At 45.7% G+C, this 17,671-nt stretch overlaps 1 protein-coding gene across 12 annotated transcripts; it reads right to left on the minus strand.

Annotated features, from left to right (window-relative positions):
- Positions 1-883: 883 nt before the first annotated feature.
- Positions 884-17,405, minus strand: Fcgr2b (Fc gamma receptor 2B). Of its 12 annotated transcripts, none has more exon segments than NM_001446446.1 (8): positions 884-3,330; positions 3,427-3,464; positions 5,365-5,505; positions 8,233-8,355; positions 8,970-9,224; positions 10,543-10,800; positions 12,072-12,092; positions 17,221-17,405. In NM_001446446.1, coding segments are annotated over 8 exon segments (1,029 nt in total). In that variant the 5' UTR covers positions 17,327-17,405; the 3' UTR covers positions 884-3,243.
- Between the last annotated feature and the right edge of the window lie 266 nt (positions 17,406-17,671).

Consider the following 17,671-nt stretch of genomic DNA (forward strand, 5'->3'; position numbering starts at 1 on the left):
CACAGGAATTGGGTATTGGCACAATCCTTTAACTCCAGCATTTCGGGGTGCAGGTAGGAAGATCAAGGCCATCCTCAGCTATACATAGGGATTGTGAGGTCAGCCTGAGATCCTGACAAAGAAAAGAGGGAAGAAAGGGAGAAAGGAAGAAAGAGAGAAAGAAAGAAAGAAAGAAAGAAAGAAAGAAAGAAAGAAAGAAAGAAAGAAAGAAAGGGAGAAAGAAAGAAAGAAAGAGAGAGAGAAAGAAAGAAAGAAAGGAAGGAAGGAAGGAAGGAAGAAAAAAAGAAAGAAAGAAAGAAAGGAAGAAAGACAGACAGACAGAAGGAAGGAAGCAGCAGCATCTGGCTGCATACCAATTAATAAAATGTGTGATTTTTTCCAAGGAAAAATACATCTTTTCAAAATTGTCTTCAAAAAGTATAGAAAATTCTATTCAAAGTAATAGTGAAATGGCGTGGGGAAAAAGGTAGTCTAGGCTCTCATGCAAAAAGAGGCCATGCTGGGGCTAGAGAGATGCCTCAGCAGTTAAGAGCACTGGCTGATCTTCCAAAGGCCCCAGGTTCAATTCCCAGCGGCTGTATGGCAACTCACAACTGTCTGTAACTCCATGGATACAAACACCCTCACACAGATACACATGCAGACAAAACCCAGATGCACATAAAGTAGAAAGAAATACATTCTATTTCTAGAATAGCTCCCTGCCTAGTCACCTCCCACCAGACCACACCTCCCACCTCCGTCTCATTGGCGACTGATTCCAATATGTGATTTCAAGGGAACAAATCCAAGCCACAGTATTAAGGACGCCAAATAACACCAGGTAGTTTGGTGGTAGTTCACTTAACCAGCATAATGTGAGAATATCAAATAACCCAGAAACTATGAGAAGAAAGCTTTATTCATTAATTCATTCAACAATCTATTGCATTGATCTGGTCTCTGGAATATGTTAGTGAAAATGACAGCATGTGGCTGTATTGAGCTTACATTTTAGTATATATTATATATATGAAGATACATAATTATCTACACTGTACCATGGAGAAAATAAAAGCAAAGAGCAGTGGCCAGGAGAAGTCTTGTAAAGCGGGTGTAAGAAAGAACTGAGTAGAACCCAGGAGGCGCCCTTAAAGGTGCACATTAGGAATGCAACATCGGGGCTGGGGATTTAGCTCAGTGGTAGAGCCCTTGCCTAGGAAGCGCAAGGCCCTGGGTTCGGTCCCCAGCTCCGAAAAAAAGAACCACAAAAAAAAAAAAAAAAAAAAAAAAAAAAGGAATGCAAGATCTTCTGGATGTGATCGCCCTGATGTCAAATCGCCTTATTTGTTCTCTGTGTTTGGATTGAGCCACTAAGACCCACGCAAAGATCGATCCATGTAACCGCATCTTGGTTATCAGCAAGTTCAAAGCAGAAAACTCTGGAGAGAGTTTTTATTATCATTCTTTATTTTATTTGTGTGTGTGTGTTATAGGCACGCATGTGTGTAGGGTGCCTATGTGAGGGTGTGCGGGGCTCCAAGGAAAACATCTGGTGTCCTGCTCTGTCTCTCTCTGCTTAATCCTTTGAGATAGGGTCTCTCAATGAACCTGAAGCTAGGCTGACATCCAGAAAGGGCCAGCCCAAATAAGTCAACAATATAATCACATGTATGGTCTCATGTCTATGCTTTCTAAATCAATATCAAATATGTATAAAACTGAATGTACACAACACCTAGAACAATGGTTATTCATTTGAGGGGGGGAGAGCAGAATCAAGGGGAACGAGGACAACAGAGCAGCTCTTTTTTTCTCCTTTATATGTCTACACTCCGAACTTATGTGGTTCCAGCATGCTTAAATATATGCCTGAGCGACTTTTTGTGAACATATAAATATGATCCGATTTTTAATCCCAGCAATAAGGAGGTGGAAGCACAAAGGTTAGGAGTTCAAGGTCATCCTTCAGTTACCACTGGCATTCATCCGAAGTTTGACTTCTTCAGTACTCCTGTTTCATAACAAAGTGATTGTTCTGCTTGCCATGGGAAAAAAGAGAAGAAGAACGTGTGGAAACAGGAAGACAAGTTCACTGGAAGCATTGTCAGTTTGAAAGGGAGGGGCGCTGGCCCTCTACTCCAAGTTACCCTCCTCCCTCTCCTCCACCTCCTGTCTGTCACTACCAGGCCAGGTGTGGTGGTGGATAGTTGTGCCTCCTTGTCACAACTATCTGAAGACAGAGGCTTCAGCATTGGGAGTTTGAGGAAAACAAACTAACTAAAGAAGGGGGTGGGACACCATCTATGCAACTGTAAAGGCATTGTCATCAGTGCTAAGACTGCTGTTATAAGGTCCTCCACACCCCTGTAAGGAACCCCTCCCTCATGTTTCTACATATAAATAAGCCCAAGAAACTCACTGGTGTACTACACTAGACTTGAGTGTAATCATATGACTTTGGTCTGTCATGAAGGTCCTACCTAAGATTCTTTTTAAAAAAGAATTACTTACTTTATGTATATGAATACACTGTGACTGTCTTTAGACACACCAGCGGTACCAGACCTCATAACAGATGGTTGTGAGCCACCATGTGGTTGCTGGGAATTGAGCTCAGGACCTCTGGAAGGGCAATCAGTGCTCTTAACCTCTGAGCTATCTCTCCAGCCCTCTACCTAAGATTCTTATGCCTCCCCAAGGGAAAGTTAACCCATTTTCCCAAGATTCTTCTTACAGAAGATTCTTCTTCACACAAACCCCAGAGAAGCTCAGTCTATACTCCAATCATTGCAGCCTTGAAAAAGTAAATAGAATGACATTTTCACAACATTTTACTATAAAAGTAATATGTGACCTTTATAGAAAAATAAGGAAATAAAGTTTCTTATAAAGAAGCATCACTTTTGACAGGTTGGTACACGTCTAGTTGATCCTCGCTGAGATTATGCATCCTAATGTTACTTGTTCTCCTTAGCATGTAATATAAGCAGTTCCCACGTTGCTGTAGTCTCTTAACAACAGTAAGTTGATTAATTTTATTGGCTGTGTGGATCTATAGCAAAAGAGTCTTTAGTTGGGAAGCTGTAAGTTATGGAAGTCATTAGTACAGTCAACCATTGGGAACCAATATCGTAGTGTCTGTTGGTTTCAGGACTCACAGAAGGGACTCTAGATGTTTTCTTTCATATCTACAGCATTCCTTGGACCAGGAGACGCTAGGTCCTGGCCTTACTGGTTTGCTTTTCCCAATCTCAAGAGAGACTAAATGTGGTTCTGGTAGTCGTGATCTGATTCTTCATCCGGAGCTTCAGGATGCTTGAGAAGTGAATAGGTGATTGTATTCTCCACCTAGAGGAAGCAGAAATGAGCCATGAGAACTGCATAGAGGTCACAGGGAAAGCTGATGAACGGAGAGAGGGATAGGACATGGCGGGGCTCCCTCACCTCATTTTTCTCAGCTTCTTCGAGACCAGAAGGAGTGTCTGTGGATGAGAATAAGTGATCAGCTTGGGCATTGCTGGGGAAAGGGGGCCTGATGTGCTGCTGTCGAGGCTGCAAAACCAAAGCTCAAAGCAAAGAGCCAAGACAAGGCTTGCCAACCCTAACCCAGGCTAACGGGCCAAGCAGTGCTGCCCCCTTCCCTGACCATCTTGGTTGGAATCCAGTGTTCCCTGCTGGCCATGCTGGCAAAGGGAAACAAACACCACCACATGCCACACTCTTTTCAGGAAATCGCTCAACCTTCTTAGCAGCAGACTAGGCAGCTTTGAGGCTCTGAGAGGCTGGAGAAATGGAGGGCAGAAGGGTTTAGATCAGAGTGAAACCAAGTCCAGATGTTTGTCTTCTCACAGGGAGAGAAAGAAATGGCTGTTTCCACATTGGACAAGTGTAATTTAGTCTTGCTAAAGCACTGGGGAAGCGGGTATGCTTAAAAAAGAAAGAAAGAAAGAAAAAGAGCAGAGAGGAGAAAGAAAGAGGAGGGAGGGGAGAAAGGGAGAGGAAGAGAGGGAAAATTGGAAAGAGAGTGAAGAAAAAGATGTTTCTCTGATATCACAAACACCACATTCTCTTATATTTTTGCCCAAAGTTCCCTTTGCCAGTAGGAAAAGCAACCCCAGTGTCTAGAAAGCGTCATTTTGGGAAGAGGAGGAAGAGGTTGTGACAATGTCTCCAGTCTCTTCACTCTCTCCCCGAACACAAAGTCCTATTTGCCATGTTCCAAATTCTGCTCCACAATACATTCAGAATCCCCTCCCCCTTTTATATACCCCACCCCATTTATATACTTCTTAGCAATCCCAGCAGCTAACTGCACCTGTAAGGGAAACCCCCAGCGCTGAGTGCCAGGCTGCGTACAAGCCTTGTGAAATGTGTTTATACCAGAGTAGACTTCGTCTTCTTCTTTTTTTGTAGATCTAGTTTGATTCTAGACGTGCGTCTACGCAGCCCAGCTGAAGAACGCAGACCTTGCCCAAAGCCAAGCTAAGTGAATGCTAGTTTGCTCAAGCTCTCATATCTGTTGGCTCTGCTCTGAGTCACACTCCCGCCCCTTGAAGTGGAATCTACAGGGAACTCTTTCTCCTGCCTGTTTCTGCTGTTCTGGAAGCCTCTAGAGAACTCGACTTCCGTTTATGCCCTGTCTTTAACTACAGTGAGGCAACTGCCTCGGGCAACTCCCACTCCTTCTACATTCTTCCTCCCGGACCAGGGTTGAAAGGTCACTGGCTTTCAAATCTCAGAACTATAAGAGTTCAGAGGTCATCTAGACCACTCATCCAACCACATATTCCTTCCCTGCTATGGGGAATGATCTACTCCAGATTCAGTTGTATCAGGGTGGAAGGATCAGGCCAATGTTTTATAAACCATCGTAAGTCGACACTGGAGCCACATTGTATCCTATGAATATCTCTATGAATATCCTATGAATAGCTCTAATCCCCCAGAATTTCCTCAAATCCAATCTCCTCTCAACGTGCTACCAAACAACTGAGCTGTGCTATGCCTGCCACTACCTTTACCCAAGGACACATTCCTGGAAAGATCTCAGCTCAGACCTCTTTTTGTCTTAGGCTCCCCGCTCCTTAATCCTATTGACCTCTGTCATAAACTGCTAATTCTATCTTCTAAAGCTCTGCCACATCTCCCCCCTCCCTGCCAAACGATGCAAATGTCTTTGCAGTCCTGTTCTGGGAATGTGTCCAGATTCCTTGTTTTACTAGAAACAGCCCATTCCCTTCCTCTCTCTGGAATCACGTTCCTCTTCTCATCTCTAGTGAGATCCTCCTTAGATCCAAGAGTTAGACTCAGAACTGACCAAGAGATTTGAGCCCCAGCCTTCTCCCACAGCTCCTCCCTCTCCTGCACTCCCACTGAACTCACATGAGCTGCTTCTTGTTGGGTCCAGTCCAGATGGAGGCCCTGGGCTGACAGGCACTGAGCCCCCAGAGGGCTTCCTGTACTCACCCAGTTCCTCAGGAAGGGCTTCTCCCATTTCCCTGTGATCAGGGTTTCCTGGGAGAGCTAGGAGGGGCATGTAGGAAGTTAGTAGGATTACGGGGTGAGCCCTGAGACATCAGGATCAAGAACCAGGGTCAGAACAGAGTTAAAAGCAACAGAGACCTTCCCCCGCACCCCCCATGCTGGCAACACTTCTCTTCCCCAATTCCCAGCCTCCTTGCCCAGGACCATCGCCAACCCATAGTGACTGACCCAAGAGGACACCAGAGGGGTGTGACATAAAACATTCCACTGCGTCTTTCCTGGGTTTGCCCAGCCTTTTAAAGATGTGATCTTTTGGCTGGACATGATGGAGCACACCTTTAACCCTAGAACTCAAGAGACAAAAGTAAGATCTCTTTGAGTTTGAGACCAGCCTGGTCTATACAGTAAATTCCAGACCAGTTAGGGCTACAAAGTGATACCCTGCCTCAAAGAAAACAGTGCAGTCTTTCTCTCTGTATTTACTTATCATCTATAACTGAACCCCTGTGAACCAATGTAAAGCACGTTTTGAGGTATTAGGTGTTAGTTAGTAGTAGTATTTCCCCTTTCTCAGTGGCTTCCCTTGACCTGCCTGCCCCATTCTTCATTTCCACGCCCTGGCCAGAGTTCTTGGAATGCTCTTCCACTTTGCCTGGCTAATGTCTACCCCAGAGACATCACCCTTCTCCACAGTGGTAGCAGCTTGCACTTAGGTATTCTTTTTTAAAATGAACGATTTGTTTATTTTCATTTTACAGAAATCTGTGTTTTTCCTGCACGTACGTCTGTGTGAGGGTGTTGGATCCCCTAGAGCCAGAGTTACACACAGTTATGACCTGTTGCGTGGATACTGGGAATTGAGCCTGGTTCCTCTGGAAGAACAGTCAGAGTTCTTAACAACCGAGCCATCTCTCTAACCCCTATGTATGAGTTCTTTGCTGTCTATGCAGCTCTGGTACAAAGTCTTTGGCCTCATCCATTGTCCTAATATTTCTATAAGGTGGGTCCCATAGTGTTCTTCATTTTCCAGACAAGTGAACTGAGGCCCAGAGGTTGAGTAACTCTCAACATTATAGATCTGGTGACCTGTGAGCTGAGACTCAAACCACAGCAATCTGGTCCCCTGTGTGTATTTCGTAGACTTATTTATTTTATGTATGTGAGTACACTGTAGCTGTCTTCACACACCAGAAGAGGGCATCGGATCTCATTACAGATGGTTGTGAGCCACCACGTGGTTGCTGGGATTTGAACTCAGGACCTCTGGAAGAGCAATCAGTGCTCTTAACCGCTGAGCCATCTCTCCAGCCCTCCCTGTGTGTATTTCGATCACGACATCACACTGGCTTCCCAATGAAACCTTCTCTAACTGTCCCAGGCTGCCTGCCACTGTTTGGATTTGAGATGTCCATTAAGATCTCATGTGTTAAATGCTTGGTCACCGGGTGAATTAATTGGGAGGAAGACAAGACTTCAGTGTTTTGGGTCTAGTGGGAAGTCTTTAGGTCATTACGGACATGCTCTTGAAGAAGGTTGTGGGATTTCCAGTCTCTTCCTTGAGCTCTTCTTACTGGCCTTAAGCAAGCGTTTTATCCTATTGTATATGTGTGATATTATAGCTTGTCTAGACCCAAAGCAATAGGACCAAGAGAATACAGACTGAGTCTACAAAATGGTGCTCAAATAAACCTTTTTGTTCACTTATTTGTTTACTTATATATTTTAAGATAGAAACTTGAACTTGTGATCATCCTTGGCCTCCTGAATGCTAAAATTATATATATTTACCACCATGCCTAGTAGCCTTTTCCCTTCATATGTGGATTATCTGAAGTATTTCATTACACTGACAGAAAGCTGACAAACACAGGAGTCTGCAGAATCACCTCTCTCTTTTATATTTTAGACAGAGTCTTGCTGTGTAGCACAGGCTGGCTTCAAATTTATTCTAGAGTCCAAATTAGCATCAGACTCTTTGAAAGAGAACTTTTAAAAGGTATTTATTGTGGGGGTGCAGTACACATCATAGCCCATCTGTGAAAGTTAGAGGATACTTTTTTTTTCTTTTCTTTTTTTCGGAGCTGGGGACCGAACCCAGGGCCTTGCGCTTGCTAGGCAAGCGCTCTACCACTGAGCTAAATCCCCAACCCCCAGAGGATACTTTTGTAGGATCAGTTCTCTCCACCTTAACTTGGATACCAGAGGTTGAATTAAGATCACAGGGCTTGGGGCTGGGGATTTAGCACAGTGGTAGAGCGCTTACCTAGGAAGCGCAAGGCCCTGGGTTCGGTCCCCAGCTCCGAAAAAAAGAACCAAAAAAAAAAAAAAAAAAAAAAAAAAAAAAAAGATCACAGGGCTTGTACTGTAAGCATTTGCACTGGCTGGACCATCTCACTGACCCTGGCTCCAGACTTTAGCTCTTTTGCTTTATTGTCCTGGGATGAGAGAAATGTGCTCCAACCTCCAGATAACAGCCATGTCTTTATCATTTCGTTGCTCTAATCCCTTCTTATAAGTATCCACTGGTGTGTCTGGTATTCCCCACAGTGCTAAGAGCTAGGGGTAGAAACGGAACCAGACACCTTCAGGGTCTAGCACAGTTCATGGCACATCATCGAGTTTGTTCAAGTCATGTTTATCACATGAGTTTGTAAGCAGACAAATGAATAGGGTAGGACAATATCAAAAGCAAATGAGTCTCTAACCACTAGCTAGCCCCAGCTAAGTAGGAACTGATAATAAAAGTGACCAAAGAGAACCACCAACCTGGAACCTGCTTTTTCTTGAGATAGACCAAGGATACCAGGATAATAACAATGGCAGCTACAGCAATTCCAGCGACAGCAGCTACAATCGTCAATACCGGCAACGAACTGCTGGATTTGGGCTCTGGAGAAGACAGATACGATGACAGGTCTTAAGTACTCTCCAAGAACCCATCCCTCCTCCACCTCTATGCCCAGTTGCTGTGTCTGGTCCCTCATAGGTGTAATACATTTCCCTGAAACCTCATAAGCATAGGTTTAGTGGACAGATTTGTGCCTCCCCACGAGCCAAGTGTTTCCACCAAACTAATGAAGACACACTGGTGACAGTGCAGTAGCAGAAGGGACAGCCCTCAGAGGTAGTGGGGAGGATGGATCTGAAGCCTCCCAGAGTTGGTGGTACCACCACAATCTAGACCATGATATGCCTTCAAGATTGAATGGCTGTTATATGAGAGACAAGAAGTTGAAAGAAACTTCAGCTCTTAGGAAGGTCTAGAAGCTCAGAGAACCTATGTACCAATAAGGCTCTGTTTCATTGCTCCCCAACAACCTTGTCACCCACTACCTGCAAATGAAGAACTCTTGGCTGAGCCCATTTGCCATCCCTTGGCAAGGCCTTCACGGCTCTCCTTTTTGCCTCAAAAAGGCACCTAGATCTCCAGGTGGAGCTATGTGATTTTAGCCTTTGTTTATCTCCCCTTCTCCTTTTCCAACATCTCGACAGAGTCCACGTACCTTGGACAGTGATGGTGACAGGCTTGGACACGTGCATTGTCCTTCCTAGATATGCTTTGCAATAGTAGTTCCCACTGTGACTGTGGTTGGCTTTGGGGATTGAAAAATTGCTGCTTTGATGATAATACCTCACAGGTTTTCCATTCTGGAACAACAAGACCTTAGTCAGCTGTTTGTTCTTCCAGCTATGGCACCTTAATGTGATGGTTTCCCCTTCTTCAAACACCAGTTGAGAGGTCTGGAGCAGCAGCCAGTCTGAAAGATACAAAAGGACCATAGGACTCGGAGGGCCAGGTCACTCTTCCTAGTGGGATATGATAGACTAAGGGAGAGAACTTTAGTTTGACATGGGGCAGTCTTGATCTCTGATCCTAGCCCTACTCATTTGGGAACTCTTCGATCTTGGGCAAGAAAGTGAAGACTTCTGGGCCTCACTTTCTTCCTCTGTGAAAAATGGGTACAGCCAGATTCTGCAGCAGTTCATGGTACACAGCAGGTATCCAAGATACATACATGTTCCTCTTCCTCTCCTGAGAGAAGGGTGAACACAAGAGATGGGGGTGCAATCCCTCCCTTCCTGGCAGGAAAGATGGAGGAATTCAGTCTGCCCGAGGAGACAAGGAGGAGGCACATCCAACAGATCTTCTGTTTGGGGGATGAAAGAACTCCTGAGCCTCCAAAAATGTTGGTTTCTCTAATGAATGGGAATAAATGTGGAACCACAGTCCAGCAGGGTGTGGGGCAAATCATTAGCTTGCTGTGGGCACACTATTGAGGAAATCCAGGATCGGGTGATGGGGGAACTAAGTAAAGAACGACAGCAGTAACAGTCACCAATGTGGCCACCTGGTAGTTCTTCTGGAGGGGAGACCTACTTTTTTTTTTTTTTTTTTTTTTTTTTTGCCGGGAACCTTGTAAAATCATTGATCTGCTCAGCAAAGATTTACGAATCCCTTCCCTGTTTCGGATACTGCAAATATGAAGACAGACGAGACACAGCTCTTCACTTCAAGTGCCCATAAGCTGATGGAAGAAAAGGACCCACCAGAACTGCAAGGGCAAGAGGAAAGGAAAATGCCCGTGCTCCCCCGGAACCTCCTCGGGGGAGGCCTTAGCGCCCTCAGCTGAGCAGATGAGAACGCTGAACTCAAGGTTAAAAACATCAGTCATATTTATTTAGGCAGTCATTCCTCTAGGCTTGGATTCAAGTGCAGACTATTGGCATTTTTCTGGGTGTCATGAAATAGAAGGGTTTCTATGAAATAGGGACTTCCTTTTTTTGTCACATTCAGCTGCCAGTATCCTTGAACTCTCTTACTCAACCAGGACTACCACAACAAACAACTGTTCACACAAGTTCTCAGGAATTCACACGCCCTCCGCATGCATGCTAAGCACGGGGCTGGAGAAAGGGGAAACGGAGTGGACAAAAAGTCCTTTAAGCAGCTCCCTGTGATGCTTCCCAGAAAGCAGCCCACCCCTTTTCCTGCAAACTTTGCAGTAAACAGATCCACCCCACTCCGCCCCCAACTTCTTGGTATCCCAGCTCCTCCCTGGGCCAGCCTTTACTAACCAGAAATCACTCCCAGATGTATGGGTTCGCTGATGCCGGTCTCCTCCATTCGGCACCGGTATTCTCCACTATCATTGACTGTGGCCTTAAACGTGTAGTTGGCTTGGGCTTGATGCCAGATGGAGCTCCCATTGTGAAACCACTGAGTAGAACAGTTCTTGGTGTTGTGGGTCCCTTCGCACATCAGTGTCACAGTGTCTTCCTTAAGCACCTGGATCCATGGGGGCTCAAGTTTCACCACAGCCTTCGGAAGACCTGCTGAATTTTGGAGGGAGCAGGTAGGGAAGGAATAAGGCAAGGAAGCCCCAAGAACCTAAGCAAACCCCGAGTTTCTGCTGAAAAAGGCACCAGCATTCCAATGAGGACACCAAGGGTGGCACCAGGCCCAGAAAGCTTCTTCCATTGAATTCTTCTACTTATCCCATCCCTCGAGCCCAAGGGAACTCACAAGGAATGTAATTGATCCTCAGCAGGGTAAAGCATGAGAGAAGATGGGAGGTGAAAAAGGAGACACCCCAGAAATATCTACCTCTCACCAAGATATATTTATGTTTCTCTTCTCACTCCCTCCTGTCACTTCCCCCCCACCCCCACCCTCTTACATGCAGATGGAGCTCTATATCCAGAGAACAGGGGGTGGAGCTCTCTGTGTTGGCTAGTCTTATGTCAACTCGACACACAATTTAGTCACCTGAAATGATGGGACCTCAGTAGGGAAAAGGTCTTTGTGCTGGTTTGAATGAAAATGGCCCTAATAGACTCATGAGGAGTGGCAGTATGAAGAGGTGTGTCCTTGTTGGAGTAGGTGTGGCCTTTTTGGAAGAAGTAGGTTACTGGGTTGGGGCTTTGAAGCTTCAGATGATCAAGCCAGGCCCGGTGTCACTCTCTCACCCTGCTGATCCAGAAGTAGAACACTCAGCTAGCTCTCCAGCATCCTGCCTGCCTGCATGTCCCCATGCTTCCTGTCATGATGATAATGGACTAAACCTCTGGACTGTAAGCCAGCCCCAGTTAAATGTTGCTGTGATCATGGTGCCTGCATACAGAAATAGAAATCCTAACTAAGATACCCTTCTTGCTACAGCACATTGGAATTTACTCCTCATATCTAACTCTGCCCCAGTGTCCATTAACCACTTTGTCTTCATCCTTAACACTCCTCTACCTTCCCAAGCTCTGGTCATTCACTCTCTGCTTCTTTGAGACCAACTTTTTAAAAGCTCTCCATTTTATTTAGAGGAGTGAAGGGCAGTTGAGAACAAGGGCAATCTGTGAGAACTGGAGACACCTCACTCTAAGGAAACTGGAAGAGTCGGTGGATTAGCTAGTCATGGCTTCTGACCATCTTCCTCCCGAGACGGAAGGAGGGAAGAAGCGGGGAATCTCCTGAGGACAGTGGTCCTTTCCTGGTCCTGACTTGACACTGAGCCTGGTTGCTGATACACTCAGAGCAGCTCCAGACAGACAGACCATTGAGGGAAGAGGAGGTGACACAGAGGAGACTGGGGAGGTATGAGAAGAGGACTTACCATGAGACTCAGCAACAAGATCTGAAAGAAAGGAAGCAAGCATCAGCCAGGGCCTTCTGCACTGAGACATGCCTGCCCAGACCCCGATCCCCAACTCATCCCCACAGCCCAACCTTCATGGCATGGCCCTTCTGTGGAACTTCCTGTGTGTAGCACACTTTCAGAAATAATTAAGCCCCTTCCCTTGAACATGCCTGTTGTGACACTTTCAAGGGCTGAACACCTTTGACTGCTAAGGTCCCTGTTGAAGTTTACGTATGATTGGTGGTTGAGGACATCAGACTTTGCCAAGGTCCAGCCTGGCAGTGAGGTTTTTCTTTTATGGGGAGGGGCTACAGATCATGTGGTTAATCCATAACCTGTGTTAAAAAATAGAAAATGCTCATGAAAAAATATCATCACCATCATCACCTGGGTATATATGTCCTTAGAATTTTCCATGGACATACATATACATACACATACATAAACATACACTCTGTGTGTATGTGTATGTGTGTATGTGTGTGTGTATGTGTGTGTGTGTGTGTGTGTGTGTACAAGCAAGCAGCAAAGCGACAATACCAGAAAAGTGTGTTCTCTAGCCTGATTTTTCACTAAGCCGTACAAGATCTAATAGCCTAGTCTGTTCTCTATTGTCATTTTAGCTTCATGCCCTATCCTACAATTGACTTTCTTGTGATCTATTTCACATCCTCATCGCTTAAGATTTAGTTCTTCCAGGTTTTGCTGATAGGCAAATTTTATAGGAAAGAGAAATTACAAGAGGACACCATGGGGCTAGACAGATGGCCCAGCATTTAAGGGCATAGGCTGCTCTTCCAGAGGACTTGGGTTTGATTCCCAGCACCCCACACAGCTCATGACCATCTCTAATTCCATTTCCAAGGAACCTAACACCTTCCTCTGGGCTCCTCACACACCAGGCACACATGTGGTACACAGATATATATGTAGGGAAACTAGTTATTCACAGAAAATAAAAATTAAATTAAAAGAAAAGTACACTGGATCTGTGACTTCCTGTGGGGGCAGATGGAATGACACATGGTGAGGGAAAGGGACGTGAGACAGGAATGCTGAATAGGAGGATGGAAGTGTGACACCATTGTTGGGTATAATAGTAAGGCTGGCCCTGAGATAAACGAGAGCCCAATGTGTGTGCATGCGTGTTTATGCACCTGTCCATGGTGGGACTTTACAATCACACAGAGCTGAAAAAGGCAAGAGCCTTCCACGTCTGGATACTTTCAGGATAAGAGAAGGGGTGCTGCATGAAAAAGTGTTCTTCTGGTAAGTCTAGAAAACTGGATTCTGGTCCCCACACCCCCACATCTCAGTTTGTACACTTAAATCCCTGCTACTTCATCCCCTTGTAATCCCAGAAACTGCACTGACTGCCTCGTGCCCTGCTATTCACCCTGAGCATACCTAAAAAAAAAAGCTATGTCTCTGATCCCACTGAGGCCAACGATAAGAATATGCATGTGTGCACATGTAATGGTAAAGACTTTTGGTTTTGACGCTGTCTCATTACCTAACCCTAACTGGCCTAGAACTCACTTTATAGACCAGGATGGCCTTCTACTACCCCAGGTCTAACCTGCTCTACATCCCTAGTCCTGTGCCACCACATCTTATAAAAGAGACAGTCTCAGTGCTGTTGGAAGAGAATGGATGAATGCTAGGAGCTTCAGCAGGGGAATGGATTCTGGGGCTTTGTAGGTGTCTGGGTTTAGTCTAGGGGAGAAAGTGAGAAAATGTTCCTCATGCAGCTTCTAGTGTTCTATCATTGTGAGAGACAGGAAGGGAATATTCCCTAAGAAAGATGGATGGATGCTTGTTAATACCCTCTACAAGTCACAGCCTGGCTGCTTCTTTGGTCTCCCAGTCCCCCCAGGAATGCAGCTGGAAATGGAGGTGGCGGCCATCTTCTGGAGGATTGTCAATGCCAAACGGAAGGCAGGAAGTGAGAACGCACACAGAATTTGAGTTGACTTTACCACTGTGACGGTTAGTCTACGTTATCAGCTTGACTGGATTTAGAATCACCATGGAAACACCTTTCATTGTGTCTTTACGGCTGTTCTGGAAAAGTTTAACTCCAGTGCCAAGACCCACCCCAAATTTGAGTGTCCCCATCCATTGGACTGGGGTTCTAGCTTGAATAAACAAGAGAAAAGGAGGAAGCCAGCTGCGTACTAACATCCACCTCTGTTTCCTGACTATGGGTATGAGGTGGCCAGCCAAGGTGCCACCATGACTTCCAACCACAATGCCCTCAGAAGATATGCCAAAATAAACCCTTTCTTAAGTTGCTTTTGCCTGGTGTTTTGACAGAGAAAAGTAAGTAATGGGACTGGGGTACGATGACCTTGCAAAGGCAACATTGCTTCTCTCTGCTTTGATTCCCCGGCTTGTGGATGGAGATGGTGACAGCAGTCCCATGAGATGGTGACAGCAGTCCCATGGAATAATTGCTGTGAGGATTAGTGACAGTCCAGATGAGGCAGCTGTGAGGTTTCGAATGCACCATGTGGTCACCTTTTAAATGATCGTAGGCAAATTTCCAGAGTTCACTGTTTAGTTCAGTAAACAATGAGAGGTTCGCTTTGGCGCTGACCGTGCTGTGTCAGACTAAATAGGACACAGGAAGTCCCAGAGATTAGTAAGAAAAAGATGGTTACCGGTGATCTAGGACACGTGTTAATGGCCTGTGCAACATCTGGCTGTGTCATCCCCTGACTTCCTCATCTGTAGTGAATCTTCTCTCATACAATTTAGCCACACAGCCCCATGCGATACCTCAAAGCCTCATCATCATTGCTCCAAACACACCAACTTCGAAAGCCACAAAGTGAAATATTCAAGGCTTCAGTCACAATCCTCCTCCAGCCCTCTTTTCGTCCATTTGCCCAAGTACAGGCTCCACCTGACCACCCCCTCATCATCACTGTCTACCTCTGAGTCCACATTTACCTTCACACACACAGAGAGAAGCACACACACACACACACACGCGCGCACGCGCACACACACACACCACATTCATCATTATCATCACCTCATTGCAAATCCCTTTATCTTTTCCTTGCTAGCCTAGGCTGGCTACCAACTTGTCGTGTTGCCCATGCTGGTCTTGAACTACAGTTCTTCCTACCTTTACTTCTCAAATACTGTGGGTGGGTCCCCTTAACGTGTTCGCCCCTCAACTCCATCAAATATACCTGTCTTCCCTCACGACCTTGCTTCCTCGTCTGCATAGGCAATGGGAAGCAAAGAAGACACGAGTGGGAGAAAACTAAGAGACCAGGCTGGGGAAACTTGGCATCTAACGAGACATACAGTTGATGAAAATGGACGACTTGGGGGAAAGATGGCTTTGCTCATGCAAATAGAAATATTAGAAAGATAAGAAAATGTGTAAGGAAATGATGCTATGTTGCATTTTGAATATAAATTTTTGTCTGGGCTGACAGATCTATAGGTGTCTGATCGGCAGGCAAGGGAATTAAAGTATACAGAGGAAGGAAGGACAAATAAGTCAAGGAGCTCGTGACATAGAAGTAACTGCTAAAACCCGAGTATGTAGGACTGGCAAGGGGGATAGTGCAGTGCAGTGGAAAAGAAAAAACCAAACACAAACAAAAATCAGAGACGCAGAAGAGGTAAGCTATCATTTATGCTTCATTCTATACCCAAGAGACAGTAATGAGAACTTGTTCCTGCCCAATGTGCTCCCTGAGAGGAAGACGAAGACCTTGTACTTTAGGTCAGGAAAACTGTTTTGTTTGCTGATATGACCCCAAATCCAGAACAGCGTCTGGCACAGAGAACTTTAAGAACCAGCAGGAATACAGGTAGTAAAGGCCAAGTGGATGATCCACTGTGGGAGAAATGGGGACGTGATGACCAGTCGGTCCTGGAGCTTAGTCAGGGGGTAATAGGCCTACTCTGACGGTCCTTAGGAAGCGCCATGCCTCCCCATAGCTGTATGGGAAGATTCTATAGCTACTCAGAATGGAGTCAGGAGCAAAGAAGATCCCGTCAGAGGGTATTATAAAATTGAAAGAAGTGATGAAGTCCTACCTGTGGAGGCCCAGAGAAAAAATGGGGAAAAATGGAGATTTACCTAAGGAAAATGTCATTCTTGGGAGTTCTCGCCAGGTGATTGGTAGCTGTACAGCACAAATAGAAAGCTGAACTTCCCGTGTGAAAACCAAGATATATATTTGGTATCATATATAGGTGTGTGTGTGTGTGTGTGTGTGTGTGTGTGTGTGTCTGTATCTAGACAGCTGAGGTCTCTCAGCATTGATCAGATTTCATTACAAGTCATAACGTAACTCGGGGTGGGCGGGTAGCTGTATTCCTTCTCCTCAGAGCTTAGAAGGTACTCGTGCAATAGGACTCTCTTACCAGGCATCACCCAGACTCTTCTAATGACCTGGCACCATCAGTTTCTGTCCTCTGGCCACAGATGAGACCAGGACCAGGAAATCTTCCTCCATCTCATCCTAAGACCCTAAGCCTGACTTTCTTACTAAGCAGGGCCAAGTCCCATACATAGGCTATGCAATGAAGGAAGCATGAGAGATCTCTCTGACCCCACAACTGACAACTCCAGAGACTTGCCCACGTTTGTGAAACCTGGAACCCAAGTTCCCGGGACAACTCAAACCTTCCTACACCTCTTCTTACATAATAAAGTGAGGTGGGGTGTTCTTCCGATGGACAGAGTGGCTTCATGGACACAGGGAATATCCACTGCCACTCTTTAAAAGCATCTTTGAGCTTTCTCCCAACCCTTGTCTAAAGCAGCACTAGAAGTCTTGCCTAAGATTTGGTCCTGTGTGAATTACAAATTCAAAGAGAAACTGGCCTTTTAATTGCTCACTCGAGTCTAGGACGACGCTAGATTTCCATTAGAGGAGGTGAGGGTGGTACGAAGAGACAGGAAAAGGAGAAACAGCAAAACCTCCTGACAGCTCTGATTTTTTCAAAGGCCGACCAGGTTGTTACATTCTAATTATTAGCTGCTACTTACTTACTCCTGATTCTGTTGACAAGCTTCCTAGGCCACGTTGGTTCATCCAACCCCAAGCCAGGTGTCCTTGCCCCTGTCCCCATTCTGGAGGTCCCGACTTACTTAGCACAGCTGTCCACAGTAGCATATGGTGCAAAGTCCGTGAGAGCACATGGACGACAGTCCTGTTGCTGTCCATGGGGAGCGGTAGGAACAGCAGGGTTCCCATCAGTCCTGGAGTGAGTCAGCTGCAGGCACAGGCTTCTCTCCGCGTTTGGCAGATTATACCCAGAGAACAGACAAATTCTGAAGTCCAAATGGGGAAGTGAAAAGAAACGGTCTGTTTAATCATGGGCTCCTCCCCTTCCACCCTCTTTCCTTTCATCCGTCCCCTGTTAGAAGATACAGGACTGACCAGAATAAACTGGATTCAGCTCAAATCACACACACACACACACACACACACACACACACACACACACACACACACAAATTATTTTTGTAGAAACTGAGAAGCAACTCCCTTCTTGTTCCCCTAGAGCCATAGCTGACCTGGCCCTCTGGTACTGAGAGG

This window comes from Rattus norvegicus, chromosome 13, assembly GCF_021556685.1.
Source record: "Rattus norvegicus strain SHRSP/BbbUtx chromosome 13, alternate assembly SHRSP_T2T, whole genome shotgun sequence".
NCBI classification, from domain to species: Eukaryota; Metazoa; Chordata; class Mammalia; order Rodentia; family Muridae; genus Rattus; species Rattus norvegicus.

Excerpts from the sequence above, each read along its gene's own strand:
- Fcgr2b (XM_087580265.1), bottom strand. The coding sequence starts at position 17,326 with ATGGGAACCCTGCTGTTCCTACCGCTCCCCATGGACAGCAACAGGACT. Across the intron at positions 9,225-10,542 it reads ACATCTGGGAGTGATTTCTG|ACTGGCTGCTGCTCCAGACC; the intron begins GTTAGTAAAGGC and ends TGTATCTTTCAG. Across the intron at positions 3,331-3,426 it reads AAGAAGCTGAGAAAAATGAG|GTGGAGAATACAATCACCTA; the intron begins GTGAGGGAGCCC and ends TGCTTCCTCTAG.